This window comes from Pteropus medius, unplaced genomic scaffold (assembly GCF_902729225.1).
Source record: "Pteropus medius unplaced genomic scaffold, Ma_sr-lr_union100, whole genome shotgun sequence".
NCBI lineage: Eukaryota > Metazoa > Chordata > Mammalia > Chiroptera > Pteropodidae > Pteropus > Pteropus medius.
In genome coordinates, this window is record NW_024346667.1 from 7,504,074 (window position 1) to 7,516,936 (window position 12,863).

Sequence of the window (12,863 nt, forward strand, 5' to 3'; positions counted from 1 at the left end):
TAAATGTGCTGCTGTTTCTGCCTTCGTTTGAAAATTTTAAGTAATGCTTCTCTAAGCTTCAAAGAACACAGTTGTATTACTGGACACTGCATTAAAGGTGGGAGGCTAGAAAAAAACAAAGGAACTATAATATAGGTAAAATTGAACTCATATAAGCTTTGAATTCATGATATGTCAGGTTATTGTAACAGTTGACCAAATCAGGTGCTAGTGTAAAAAACTGCCTTTTCTTAATTTTAAAATAGATCGATAAGAAACCAAGCTAATTTAAAATCTTTAGAGTGTATTTCATATAACATTTATTACTTACAATTTGATCATATGAAATTAGAATATTATTTCTGTTATATATGATTTATTAGTATAAGGTAAAGCTCTGACTATAAGATCGAGTATTTTATCATAGAATGCAAGACGATAGTATTTGAGTAAATAAAAATAGTTTTCTCCTATTTACCTATTACACTAGTGCTACTTAAATGTGGTCAATTGACCAAGCTGCTTATTACTAGTCCTCAAAGAGATAACTACAGAAATTGAATACGTATTTAGAAACTTTTATAGCTTGAATGTCTGGCAAATGTCACATTATTTTAAAAAGCATCAGTTTTCAATTTATTGCAAAAAAATAAGACCAAAAACTGGTTTGCATTACAGATGGTTTGAAAAGCAGCACCTACAATCCAGTTGATGCTCAGGTGTGTTATTTTGAATTAGTTCATGTTAGCAATGCATTTGAATAACAAAGATGTAAATAGCAATATGACAATAATCAGATAAGCAATATAAATATAGTTAACTAAATGCTAAATGATTTATGTACATTTTTAGGAATAATTTTTTAATGCAGGAAATAGATAAAAATATTAGGTACCCAAGGAAAATATAACTAAGCATATATCAGAGTATTTAAAAAGAGAGGGCTCTGGTAATTACATGTCTTCTGTTATTCTTATCATTGCTTTTAAAAAGGATATTTGAGATGTTTTCTTAGCTTTTTGCTTTTTTATTGTGTGTGTACATACACACGTGTATATTTTTCAATTAATTTTAAATGCACCCTTGTTCTTGGTGAACAGTTACTTAGTCTAATTCCTCTCTGAAATTCTCCCTGATTCTGAATAGTCCTTTATTGTTCCTCCCCAAAACACTATATATAGCTCTCAGCATTTATCGCATATTGTAATTATTTTTATTTATTCCCCTGTCTCTCAACTATCCTGAATGGTGGAAAAAAGGGACTGTTTGCTGTGTAGTTCATTAACTTCATGACTAATCCTACAGTAAATGTTGGGTGTTACTACTATATGCCTGGTAATGTTCTAATTATTTTATGACTGTTCTTATTTGATACTTCCAAAAAGCATATCACATCATATCCTTTTTTTATATAAGGAAACTGAGGCACAGGGGTATTAAATAACTTGTCCAAACATTAATGTGTTAGAGCCAAGATTTAAACTCAAGTTGTTTGGTTCTAGAGTCTGTGCTCTTAACCACAGCATTAATTATAGTTTTCATAAGAATGAAATGATCATTTTTTTGTCTTTCTAATTTTCATGCTTGTTCTTGAACTATTTTTATTTGAAATTTAAGCATAAGACTTACCTATCTGTAGTAGTATATATGTTTAATCATAATAGCCTATACAAGTAAGAGAACCTAGTTATGTATGCTTTAAAAATCTATTGGTTAAGTAGATTTGTTGAGTTAAAAGATAATATAGGATTTGCTTGATTATCCAGCTCTTGTGCAGAATAACAAAAGCGTAAAATTAAAAGCTTGTAGATTTCTCTTTTATTCTCTATCTCCATGGACGTGTTTGTATATAATCATATAATATGTGAAGATATGTTACTATCATGTGATTTTAAAAAATATAATTATTTAGGTTTAATCCTATCCATTGTTTATATTTCTTGTTAATTTTATTGATCACAGATACTAATCATATTTTGCTTTAATTTACCAAAGTGATGTATCATATATGCAGGTATTGTTGAAAAAAATCAGCTCCTAGTATTTACCTAAGAATTTTGTGATGTTGATTAATAAGTAACTCTAATGAAATAATAAAAACCTAATATGTGTGGATTGATACATAAGTGCAAATTGTAGCCCTCTTCTTAAGTGTTGTCTGCTTTTACAAATATTACGTAAAAGCATTTTACAACAAGGTTTTTATGATCAAAAGTCTAAAGTAAAAAATTGAAACCTATATTAATCTTTAAAACCTATATTAATCATTTAAAAATGTTGTTTGAAAACTGCAGTTTGTAGAGATAAGAGCACAACACTATATGTCCAGTCCATTAAAACAATAAGAAATGGAAGAGATACTTTGATAAGTGTTTCTGACTGTTTTAACCTTGAATGCTATTATGGGGAGGGGAGTTGATGCTATATCTGTTTCATTGGCTTAGGCTTTTTCATGCTGAGAGAAATCAATACTTTGAGTCGTTGGATGACAGAGGAATCACTTCAGAATTAAAGGTGGCTGTCACACATTGTCATTGGTTGACTTTCGTTTGCTGTTGAGGTTTTTAAGCTTTCATTTTTCTAAGTCTGTTTTTCAATAGTCTTTGTAAGATTTCTGTGGGTAGCATTTTTTTCCTGATTCCACTTTAAATCTGAGTTAAAGGGATCATGTGTAGAGACCTCCAAAAGTGAAATATTGAAAAATTCTTTAATTTGTTGTCTCTTAGGTGATTTCACTTTTAAATGGTTTCCAGTATGGACGAGTAATTTATAGTATAAATGATTTTGAGACAAGTTGGGATGTAAGATAGTACACTTAAAAGTGGTTATCATAAAAATATAATACTCTGTTTGTAGCCATGAAAAAGAAAGAAGGTAGAAGTATGTGTCCTGACATCTAATGATGTACAGTTTGATTCCATTTACTGTACAGTGGAACTGCATCTTACTGTTAACAGTGACTCCTCCTGTAGCTAACTACTAGCCAGATAGAGAGAAGGTGAAAGAGAGAACTTTCTCTTTATTTTATATAAATAATTACTTTCTGCTTTGTTTTTAAAAGCAAATATGTTTCTTTAAAAAAATAGTTTAAAACACAAAGCTTGTAAAACCAATATACTTCAGTTGCTTTAATTACAGTAAATGTTGCAAAATTACGAGAAAAGCATAAAATATTTTTAAGGTTTTAGCTTTAAAATTTTAAGTGTAATTTATTTTTATTTCACAGTAATATTCAAACAATGAAAATTTGCTTAATTCGTTTTTCATAAAGCGTAATGAAACTTAATTCTGGATACAATGTGCAGTTATTATTAATTTACCTTCCTTTGTTGATACTTAAAGAATGTGGCTGTGAGACACCCTCTAAGTATGTCTATCCAATCAAAACCCCTTTTTGCTCCATTAAGCTGAGTACTGTTCTGACTTTATAGAATGACTTGCTCCTTTTTAATATTTAAGTTAGTTTCTTTTAGCAGTTTAATTACTTTACCAGATTTCGAACTTTACATAAATGGAATCATGAAGTATGTGTTTTGACTTGGTATTTTTAATTCAACATATGTTTGTAAAATTCATTCAGTTTCTTACATTTTCCTATTATTCGTAAGGCTGCATAGTATTTCATTACATAAATAGATCATTAGTTTTTCATAATCTCTTCTGTTGATTGGCAGTTAGGTGTTACAGTTTATAATACTTCTTTGACTATTTTACTTGGGTGTACATGCCTTTGCATTTCTGTAGGGTGGACTTGCTTGATGTAAAGTATTAATGTTTTCGATTTTAATAGCTGTTGCTACACTCTTCATCAAAAGTGCATACAACTTCTAACATCAGTGTATGGCTGTTCCATTAATCCACATTCTCATCTACAGTTGATCAGTGATTTTTATTTTAGCATTTAGGTAGTCGTGTATTGGTAACTCATGGTGTTTTTATTTTGGATTTTATTTACATATGAAGCTATACATTTCTTGTTATATGTTACCCTTTTTTAAAAAAAAAAAAAACTTTTGTGAAGTACGTATTTGTCTCTTACGCAGTTTTTTATTGGTTATCTGTCTTTTCCTATTGACTTGTAAAGGGTATTGTCCTGTTTGGTAAATAAGCTTATTTTCCCATACGAGTATTTTAACTATATTCTTTCCTGTGGTGCCCTGCCTATTTAGTTTTTAAAAACTTAAATAAACTTTATTGAGGTATAGTTCATATATAATAAGATAAACTCATTTAAAGTATATAGTTTGTTGAGTTTTGACAGGTGTATACACCTTTGTAATTGTTATAATCAACATATAGAAAATTTTTATTGTCTCAGAGAATTCCCTTAGGATTCATTATGGTCAATTCCTCTACACATACATACATCCAACCCCAGACAACTGCTCATCTGGCTTCTATTATTATAGATGGTTTTGTGTGATATACAATTTCAGGTAAATGAAATTATATAGTACTTACTCTGATGTCTGGATTCTTTTGGTTAACAAAGGTTTTGCTCTTCATCCACTCATCGTGTGTTTCATTCGAATCTTTTTATTATTGAGTAGTCGTACTTTGTTTATACATTCATCCGTTGGTGGATATTGAATCATTTGTAGTGTTTGGCTTTTGTGACTAAAAGCACTGTGGGCATTTTCATATAATTTAGTATAAGTATAATTTAGTATATTGTAATTTTGAGGAAATATCTAGATGTGGAATTGCTAGGTGCTGTCGTAAGTACATTTTTAAGCTTATAAGAAACTGCCAAAGGAGTTGTAGGTTTTATACTCTAACCGGGGAGGTCCATGTGACAGTTCCGTTTGCTGCGCATCGTCGCCAGTCTTAGGTACTGTCAGTCTTTTTAATTACAGCTCTTCTGGTGAATAGTGAATATAATAATAGCTTAGTGTGGTTTTTATTTGTTTTCCTGCTAAGTGTTTTCTCATGCGCTTATTAGTCATTAGTTAATCCTTTGTGAAGTGTCTATTCAAATCCTTTGCTCATTATTTTAAGTTTGTCTTATTAAATTATAAGGAAATCATTTATCAGTTATATATATGGTGCATATACATATATTTTTAATTTGTGGTTTACCTTTTCTATTTTCTGAATGGTACCTTTTAAAGAGCAGATTTTATAAATTTTGATTGTAAAATTTATCAATTTTTATGGTTCTGATTTTTTCTGTTATGGTTCCTTTTATGATTCCAGTATGCTAATTCTCTGCCTACCCCAAGATAATCACATTTTCTGCTGTTTCCTTCTATAGTGTTATAGCTTTAACTTTTATATTTAGGTCTTTGATTCATTTTGAATTAAACATTTTGTATATGGTTTGAGACAAAAGACAGGTTTGCTTCTTTTTTTGTTCCTGTGGGTAGGTAGCCAGATGTTTCAGCACCAGGTTTTGAAAAGATAATTTTTCTTCATTCAATAAACCTAGAAATGGTCATGATTTCTAATTTCATAGTATGATTCAAAAGAATGTAAAATCCTACAATTTTGTTTTTTTTGTAAAATTGTTTTGATCTTACTCTCAGTTTTTGTTTATATACATTTTATAATGAACTTGTCAATATCTATCAAAAGCCTGTTAACATTTTAATTATGATTGTGTTAAATCACCTGTCGATTATTGCCAGTATATAGAAATACAAATTAATTTTTAGTAATTTCTCGTATTCAAGAAAGTTGTCAAACTTACTTTTAAGTTCTAGTAGTTTTTTCCTAGAATTCTTGGGATTATTACATACATGAGCATATCTAAAAATGAAGACTCTGTTACTCCTTCCTTTTCAAACTGTCTTTTTATTTCTTATTTTTGACTCATTGAGCTGGTTAGGACCTCTGTCTACAGTATTTAATGGAATTCCTAAGAGAGGACATACTTGTTTTATCTTTAATTTTACTTGAATAATTTTCATAGATCCCTTTCCTAAGACTTAAGAAGTCTCTTTTTATTCCTATTTTTTTTTGTAGAGTGGTTTTTTCCCCCCCTTATCATGAAAGGGTTTTGAATGTTGTAAAAACAATCTTTAAAAACTCTATTGAGATGATATGTTTTTCTCTTTTTTTCTGTTATATGGTGAATTATACTGATTGATATTCAAATATTAAATTAACCTTGAATTGCATAGATAAACTCCACTCCATCGTGATATATAATCCATTTTTTATATAACTAAATGCTATTATTTTAAGGAATTTTGTGTTTATTTACACAAATTATATTGGTTTTTAGTTTTCCATTTCTGTAGTATAAAATTAGTAGCAATCTATTCCTTAGCCTCTATTATCCGAATGAGTAATATCTGTATTATTTCTTCCTTAAATAATAGTTTCTAATATAATATTTAAAGCTATTAATTTTCCTTTAATTGCTGCTTTAGCCAATCCCCACAAATTTTTCTAATTTTCCTTGTGATTTCATTTTTATCCATACGTTATTTGGATATGAATTATTCCAGTTATTGTGGAACTTTTCAGTTACCAGTTTTTCCCCGCTATGTATTCTGCTAAAGAATCAAAAGGGCCTCTAGAGTTCTATATATTTTTCTGTGTAACTTCATCTTCTCTAGTAGTATGTCCTTTAAATAGACATCTTTAATCTTGTTTCACATGCAAAAGGTATAGAAGAAATATATCTCTTGGCTCTTGAAAATGTTTTGAGCATATTTGAGAGTAGCATATAATCTGAGTGTATCTGGCATATAGAATGCATAGGCAGGCATGTTGAAAGATAATCTACCACATTACTGAATTATATAGAAGGCCACAAGTTCTAGCTTGTTAAATTTGTCTTAATTGTTCAACATTTTAGATAATATACTTTTTTTGTGGGTAGGATATAAAAATATATCTGAGCTATGTACCAAAAGAAATTCTTCTGTAAATGATTCTGGGACTATTCATGAGAGGACAATTAGAAGATTAATTTAAGAGCTGAGTTGTGAACTAATAAAGATCTGTATTAGGGCAGTGATAAGGGTGATTTAGAGATTTTGCTAAAATGGAATGATGGGATATGAAGTGAGGGAAATTGAGAAGCATAGATGACAGAAATAGAAGATTGCCCTTTCACATGTAATAATATGTTTGGGATAAAGATAGTAGGTTAAGTTTTAGTTTTGTACAATGTTTCTTTGTTTGTTTTACTTGCATGCCTTTATTATTTTTGGTTTAGAAATAAGATCACTAAAATGAAAAACTTACAGGAAAAAAAAGTTCAAGTCCCAATAAAGAGTCCAAGAAAATCTAATTCAGGTTGTCTTGCTGTTGTCTTTACAGATGAGTGATAACTATCCTCATCTGTTCCAGCTAGTAACAGTCAGCAACTGACAGCAAATGGGAGATGCTTCTTATCACAAAACAAGAAGTCTAGAGACAGCCCTGGGGCTTCTGCAACACCTTCCTGGTGTCACTATATCTCAGACTCTGTCCATTGGCTCTACTGTCCTTGGCATGTAACTTTGTCTTCCTTCTCACAAAGCAGCTTCTCCCTGTCTGGGCATTGTACTACATTCTCTCTTGATACCAGGAGGCATCCTTGTGGATCGCTTTCTGTTGGACAAGCAGTCACTGTCCCCTTCTTTGTGTGGGATAGCCTGGCAAAACAATGCCTTGATGTCCCTCTGCCCCCTTTTTTTGAGGATTTCCTTTTTAATTCTCTTAGGATCCTTGAGAATTCTTTCTGTGTCTCTCAAATCAGTTTTATACATTTTTAACGTTAGATGTTTATTGGATGATTAGGGATTGTTCTACAGACAGATATGTGGGCTCAGAGTTTAGGAAAACATCTAGATTAGATATGAAAACCTTGAAAGTTAGATTTAAATTGATAATAGTAGTTGATGTGAGAATGGATGATTTTGCCAAGATAAATTGGATGAAGGCTTGAGAAAATGCCAGCATTTCATAGTGGAGAATAATAAAGGGAAATGTCTGACCACTAAGAAGGGTGATTAGAGAGATGCCAGGTGGATACTAGAAGAATCTGCGTAATTTTAAGTTCGCTCCTCTTTGAGCTTTCATGAAAAACAGAAATAGTAAAGTTGGGTAGAGAATATTGCCTTTATTTCTTCATTTACATTTAAAGAGCCAGAGTAGTCACTTGAATTATAATTGGCCAGTCTAAATTGTTTCTCTCTTCAGTTATTTCTTTTATCTTTTCCTTGCAAGTATGTGAATTTCTTTTAAGAAGTCGGTTTATTTATCTCATTTTTAATTTATTAATGCTATGGTAATAAATCTTAGATTTCTTTAGTAATAATCAAATACATTTGAATTAATTCTCAAGACATTTATTTCCTTTCATTTTAGATTCACATATTTTTGTGATAATCGCTGTGATGTCATATTACCTAGTTTATATGCTGCTTAAAATAGGAAAACAGAAGAGTTGATGTAAAGTAAACTTGAATGAAAGTATTAGGCCTAACCCTGGATTTTATTGATAGTACATTTTGTAGGTTTTCTTGAGATACCTCCATTCAACCTTTAAACACAGACATATACACATACACAAGTATATCACCCACCAATAAGCAACATATATTTTATCCGGAAGCAAATATTCCTGATCTGTACTAGATTTTGAATGATATGGCATACATAGACTATATTATTGGTTTTTAATAAGAATGTGTTCAAATTACATTTTAAGGATATTTTTAAAAATAGATACAAGTTTATTATAACTTTAGAAACATTCTTATTTGGTTTCCTTTTATCATGTTTTAAGGTCAGATGTGACTCTAATGTTCCCCAATGAGACAGAGATTGATAATCGGGAAAGAATAGCCCTTTAATGTGATTTATATCTATAGATTTTATGTCAGATATGAAAAGTTGCTGTTTAAATTGTAAGGGAGGATCCATTAAAGAACACTTTAAGCCATTTTACTATTTAACTTACTTTGGACTTCTTTTTAGAATTTTGCTTTTTCAAGCAAACTCTAACACCTTACCAAATGTTTACAAAATTATTCCAATGTTAAGTTAAATTATTCCAATGTTAATAAAAGATAGAAAAAATAGGCTGTTAAATAATACATTTTAAATTATTTCAGCACTGCTTTATATGAAGATATATGGTATTTCGGGAGAGTATAGAAGCCAGTGATTTTCTAATTTCCATCAACAATTTTAATTTTTTATCAGGCGAGATTAGACAAGGGCAGATTATAGATTCAGTAGGAGATGTGGAAGGTATAAAAATTCTGCATATGTCTTCTATTTTATCCTATTGGTTTCAGTATATAGTTGGGTTAGATATGAAGTAATGTATAAAGTGCTGCCTAGTTCTTGAATGAATCTCTGAAAATATCACATAGCAGTTCTCATTTTTGTTCCATGAAATAATTCACTGGTTATCTTCACTTAAACTACTGTCTCTCTAAGTATTTCTTAATTGTATTTTATTTACTCAAGTCATATTTTTGATGAACTATCATGTGGTTGGTTTGACTCAGTCTTTTTTTTTTTTAATATAGCATATGGCAGTTGCTTCTAATGTCTTATAAATGAATCTAGTTCCTAACATTTTATTTTCTCCACATCAGTGTTTAGAATAAAGTAATTGTTTTCATTTATCAGTGTATAAAAACTAACCTCTCAGTGTTTGCCCAAAATCTTCTAATTGTCCAATTTTTAGAGCAATTATAATACTCTCATTTTGCATATGACGACAGACATAAAGAGGTAAAATGAGTTGGTTGCCCAAAACTAACAAAGAGAAATTACTAAGGATGATACTTAAATCAGATTTTTGTTTTGCTTACCAATCTTACGTTTATTTATATACAGATGTAATACATATTCATATATTGAGTAGTGTGAATCTTAGTGGTTTTTTCCAATCCTCATTATGTGTTCCAGAATATCCTCTTACTTTTTTCACTTGTATTTTGTACTGCTTCTCCCCTCCGTGAGACCAACCCTTATTTTCCTGCCTCACCTTTGCTTGAAGGCTATCTTTATTCCCATCTAAGGATGACTTCTCTTCTCAAAATCTTCCTTTTTTTTTTTGTCTTCATCGAATTTTATGAATTCCTCTTAATTACTTTCTGTAAAACTTTCTATTAAAAATTGTTTTTCGCTTCCGTGATTTAATGTCAATGATGGCAGTGATATACTTTTATTATCACTTCCTTCCTCCCATTCTAGAGGGAATGAGGATTCTCCAGGGGAAAGGCTATCAAGATAATTCAGCCTTTGATCTCTATAGTCAGGCATTTTGTACAGACTAAGAGATATTTGAGTCCTTATGCATGTACATTAACACCGTAACAGTTTGGTTGCTTTTAGTATTAGAAACATAAAACCTAATTCATACTGGCATATAATGAACAGTAGCTTATAGGTTCTCATAAAAAGTCTTAAAAAGAAAATAATTATCACGGGAAGTCTAAAGGTAAGCTGGTCTTAATCCAGAAAATCATGATTCCATTTTGAATAAGACTTATATTTTTATAATCTCATGGCTCTGATCCCTTTGGGTTTTACCTTAATTCTCAGACTAACTTCCCTCATAGTACACAAGGAGCTTTCAACAATCTTGGAATTACAAACTTTCTCTTTTACACCCTGAGACGGAGGAACTATCCAACCGAAATCCTGGCCTTTTCTCTTAATGCACTAATTAGATCAAGTGTCCTCCCCACTTGATGTGGATGTAATTTTATTCAGTGTGAATGTACTCTCACTGGTTAGGAAAATTAGGGCCCTCTCGTTGCTGGGGCAATGCTGGGGGTAGTGTGTGGCAACAATCTATCTAAACTGGTATATAGGCAATCACACTATATCACATACACAAACTATTACTATTTTTTCCAACATCAAATTTTTGTTACTTATTACAGGTCGTGTATACATGTGTATGTGTACATCAGCTTGTATTTGGATGTTAAGAGGGTGGAGCCCAATAAGACCCTATGAGTGGAATTAAGAATCAAGTTTACATTAGTTTCTAGGGGATTCCAATGCTGCTGGTCCATTTTGGATAGCTAGGACTTAAAAGCCTCAAAATGTTTTTGTCATCTTCTGAATGTGTTGAGAACTAGCTCTGTTTATTATTGCAAGCCCCTATAGTTTCTTCTTCTGGACCTCTACATTGGCCTTACTCCTTATCTCTCTCCTTAACTTCTCGTATTCAACTACAATCTGTTCTCTAAGTGGCATTTGTAGTGATCATTTTAATATAGAAATCAATTGCATTACTCCACTGCTCAAAACCTTCTGTTGATGTCACAGTGCATTAGAATAAACTAAACTCCTTAGCACAGCTACACAGTACTGAATGATGCAGCTGCCTATCTCTCCAAACTCATTTCTTACCATTCTTCCTCTTCCTCACTTTTCCTGGAATGCCTTGCAATCACCTTTCATGCTACTTTTAAGATAGGTCCTTGTGTCTTCTCCTGAATAGCTTCTTCTGATTATTGATATTCTGAGTGAATCTTATGGATGAAATCAGAGAAATAAATTATTGAGGAATTCTGTACTGATGATTACTAAATCACAATCAATTCAGTTAGTGAGGAGTATAAAAGTAACTTTAAATTTTTGGTTGGTTTAATTCATATTAGAGATGATGATGCATTTTAAAGTTTTTTTCCATATTTTTATAGTAGTGATAGATTTTTTTTTTCTTTTCAAGTCACTGTGTGCCCAGTATTCTGCAGACAAGCGAGAAGATGAGAAGGTGTGTGATCATTTGATAAGAGCAGCTAAATATCGAGACCATGTGACAGCAACTCAACTAATCCAGAAAATTATCAACATTCTCACAGACAAGCATGGAGCCTGGGGAAATTCTTCAGTGAGGTAAAGGAATACCTTTAGGATTTGACCATCGATTTTCTATAGAAGGCCTAGGTTTATATAAATGGCATTGCATATGAGAAAGACCAGGTGAAGAAAGAGTAATATAGTTTTATATTTTATCATCTATGAATTTGAAATAAATGGAAGGAGGAAATCAGTATGGGTACAATTATGGATCTGTGTAGATATTTCAGTTCCCTCTACTTTAAAATATTTGTTCATGTATTTATTCATTTTGAAGTTAAAGGAAGTAGTTAATATAAACTTTTATTAGCTACATTTATACAAATACAATATTTTAAGAAACTATTTCCTATCTTACACTTCTGAATTTTTAACACAAATTTCAAAACAATATGTCTTCTTGAATTGCATTTCCACGAAATACAATTCTTGCTAATTCCAAGACTATAATGATAAAAATTGTTAAACATCATCTTTAAAATTTTATTCACTATAATTTCTTTAAGATTACCAAACTGAACATGCTGTTTTTCATTCTTATCTCAATGAACAAAATAATTAAACTACCTTCTCGGACTAAGAACTTAACACAAATTGCAAAGTCTATGCTACTAATCTTAGAAATATGTTTGACTCATTTAAGTAATGTTAATGAAAAAGTTCTATATTTTTCCATTAGAGATATATTTTAATTTCTCATTTCTTCATAACTTTTGCTAGAAGACAAAAGATGGGAATAGTAAATTGCTTTTATATTATATATAGGTGTAATTGGTTTCTACTTGTATTTTAAGCAACTTATATGTCTAGCTGACATCTAAATCTAGTTTTAGAAATTTTCTAGTGAATAGAAAATAATTTTAGAATTGAACTTTACACTATTTGAGTCAAAAGCTACTTGTTACAGGTTTTTATTTTTTAATTGAATTTATGGGGATGATGTTGGTTAATAACATTATATAAATTCCAGGTATATTCCATTGTGTGCTCACTACCCAAAGTCTAGTCTCCTTCTGTTACCATATATTTGACCTCCTTTATCCTCTTCATCCTCCTCCCACCCACCTGCTCTCTTGTAACCCCATACTGTTGTCTGTGTCTTTGAGTTTCTT

The 12,863-nt window shown here is 30.8% G+C and overlaps 1 protein-coding gene across 5 annotated transcripts in view; it reads left to right on the top strand.

Annotated features, from left to right (window-relative positions):
• LRBA (LPS responsive beige-like anchor protein) overlaps positions 1-12,863 on the top strand; it is a 549,008-nt gene that overhangs the window by 226,614 nt on the left and 309,531 nt on the right. For all 5 annotated transcript variants that reach the window (XM_039875986.1, XM_039875985.1, XM_039875984.1 and 2 more), the window contains one exon: positions 11,621-11,787. In XM_039875986.1, coding sequence (XP_039731920.1) covers positions 11,621-11,787 — 167 coding nt within the window. The remainder of the gene's footprint in view (positions 1-11,620; positions 11,788-12,863) is intronic.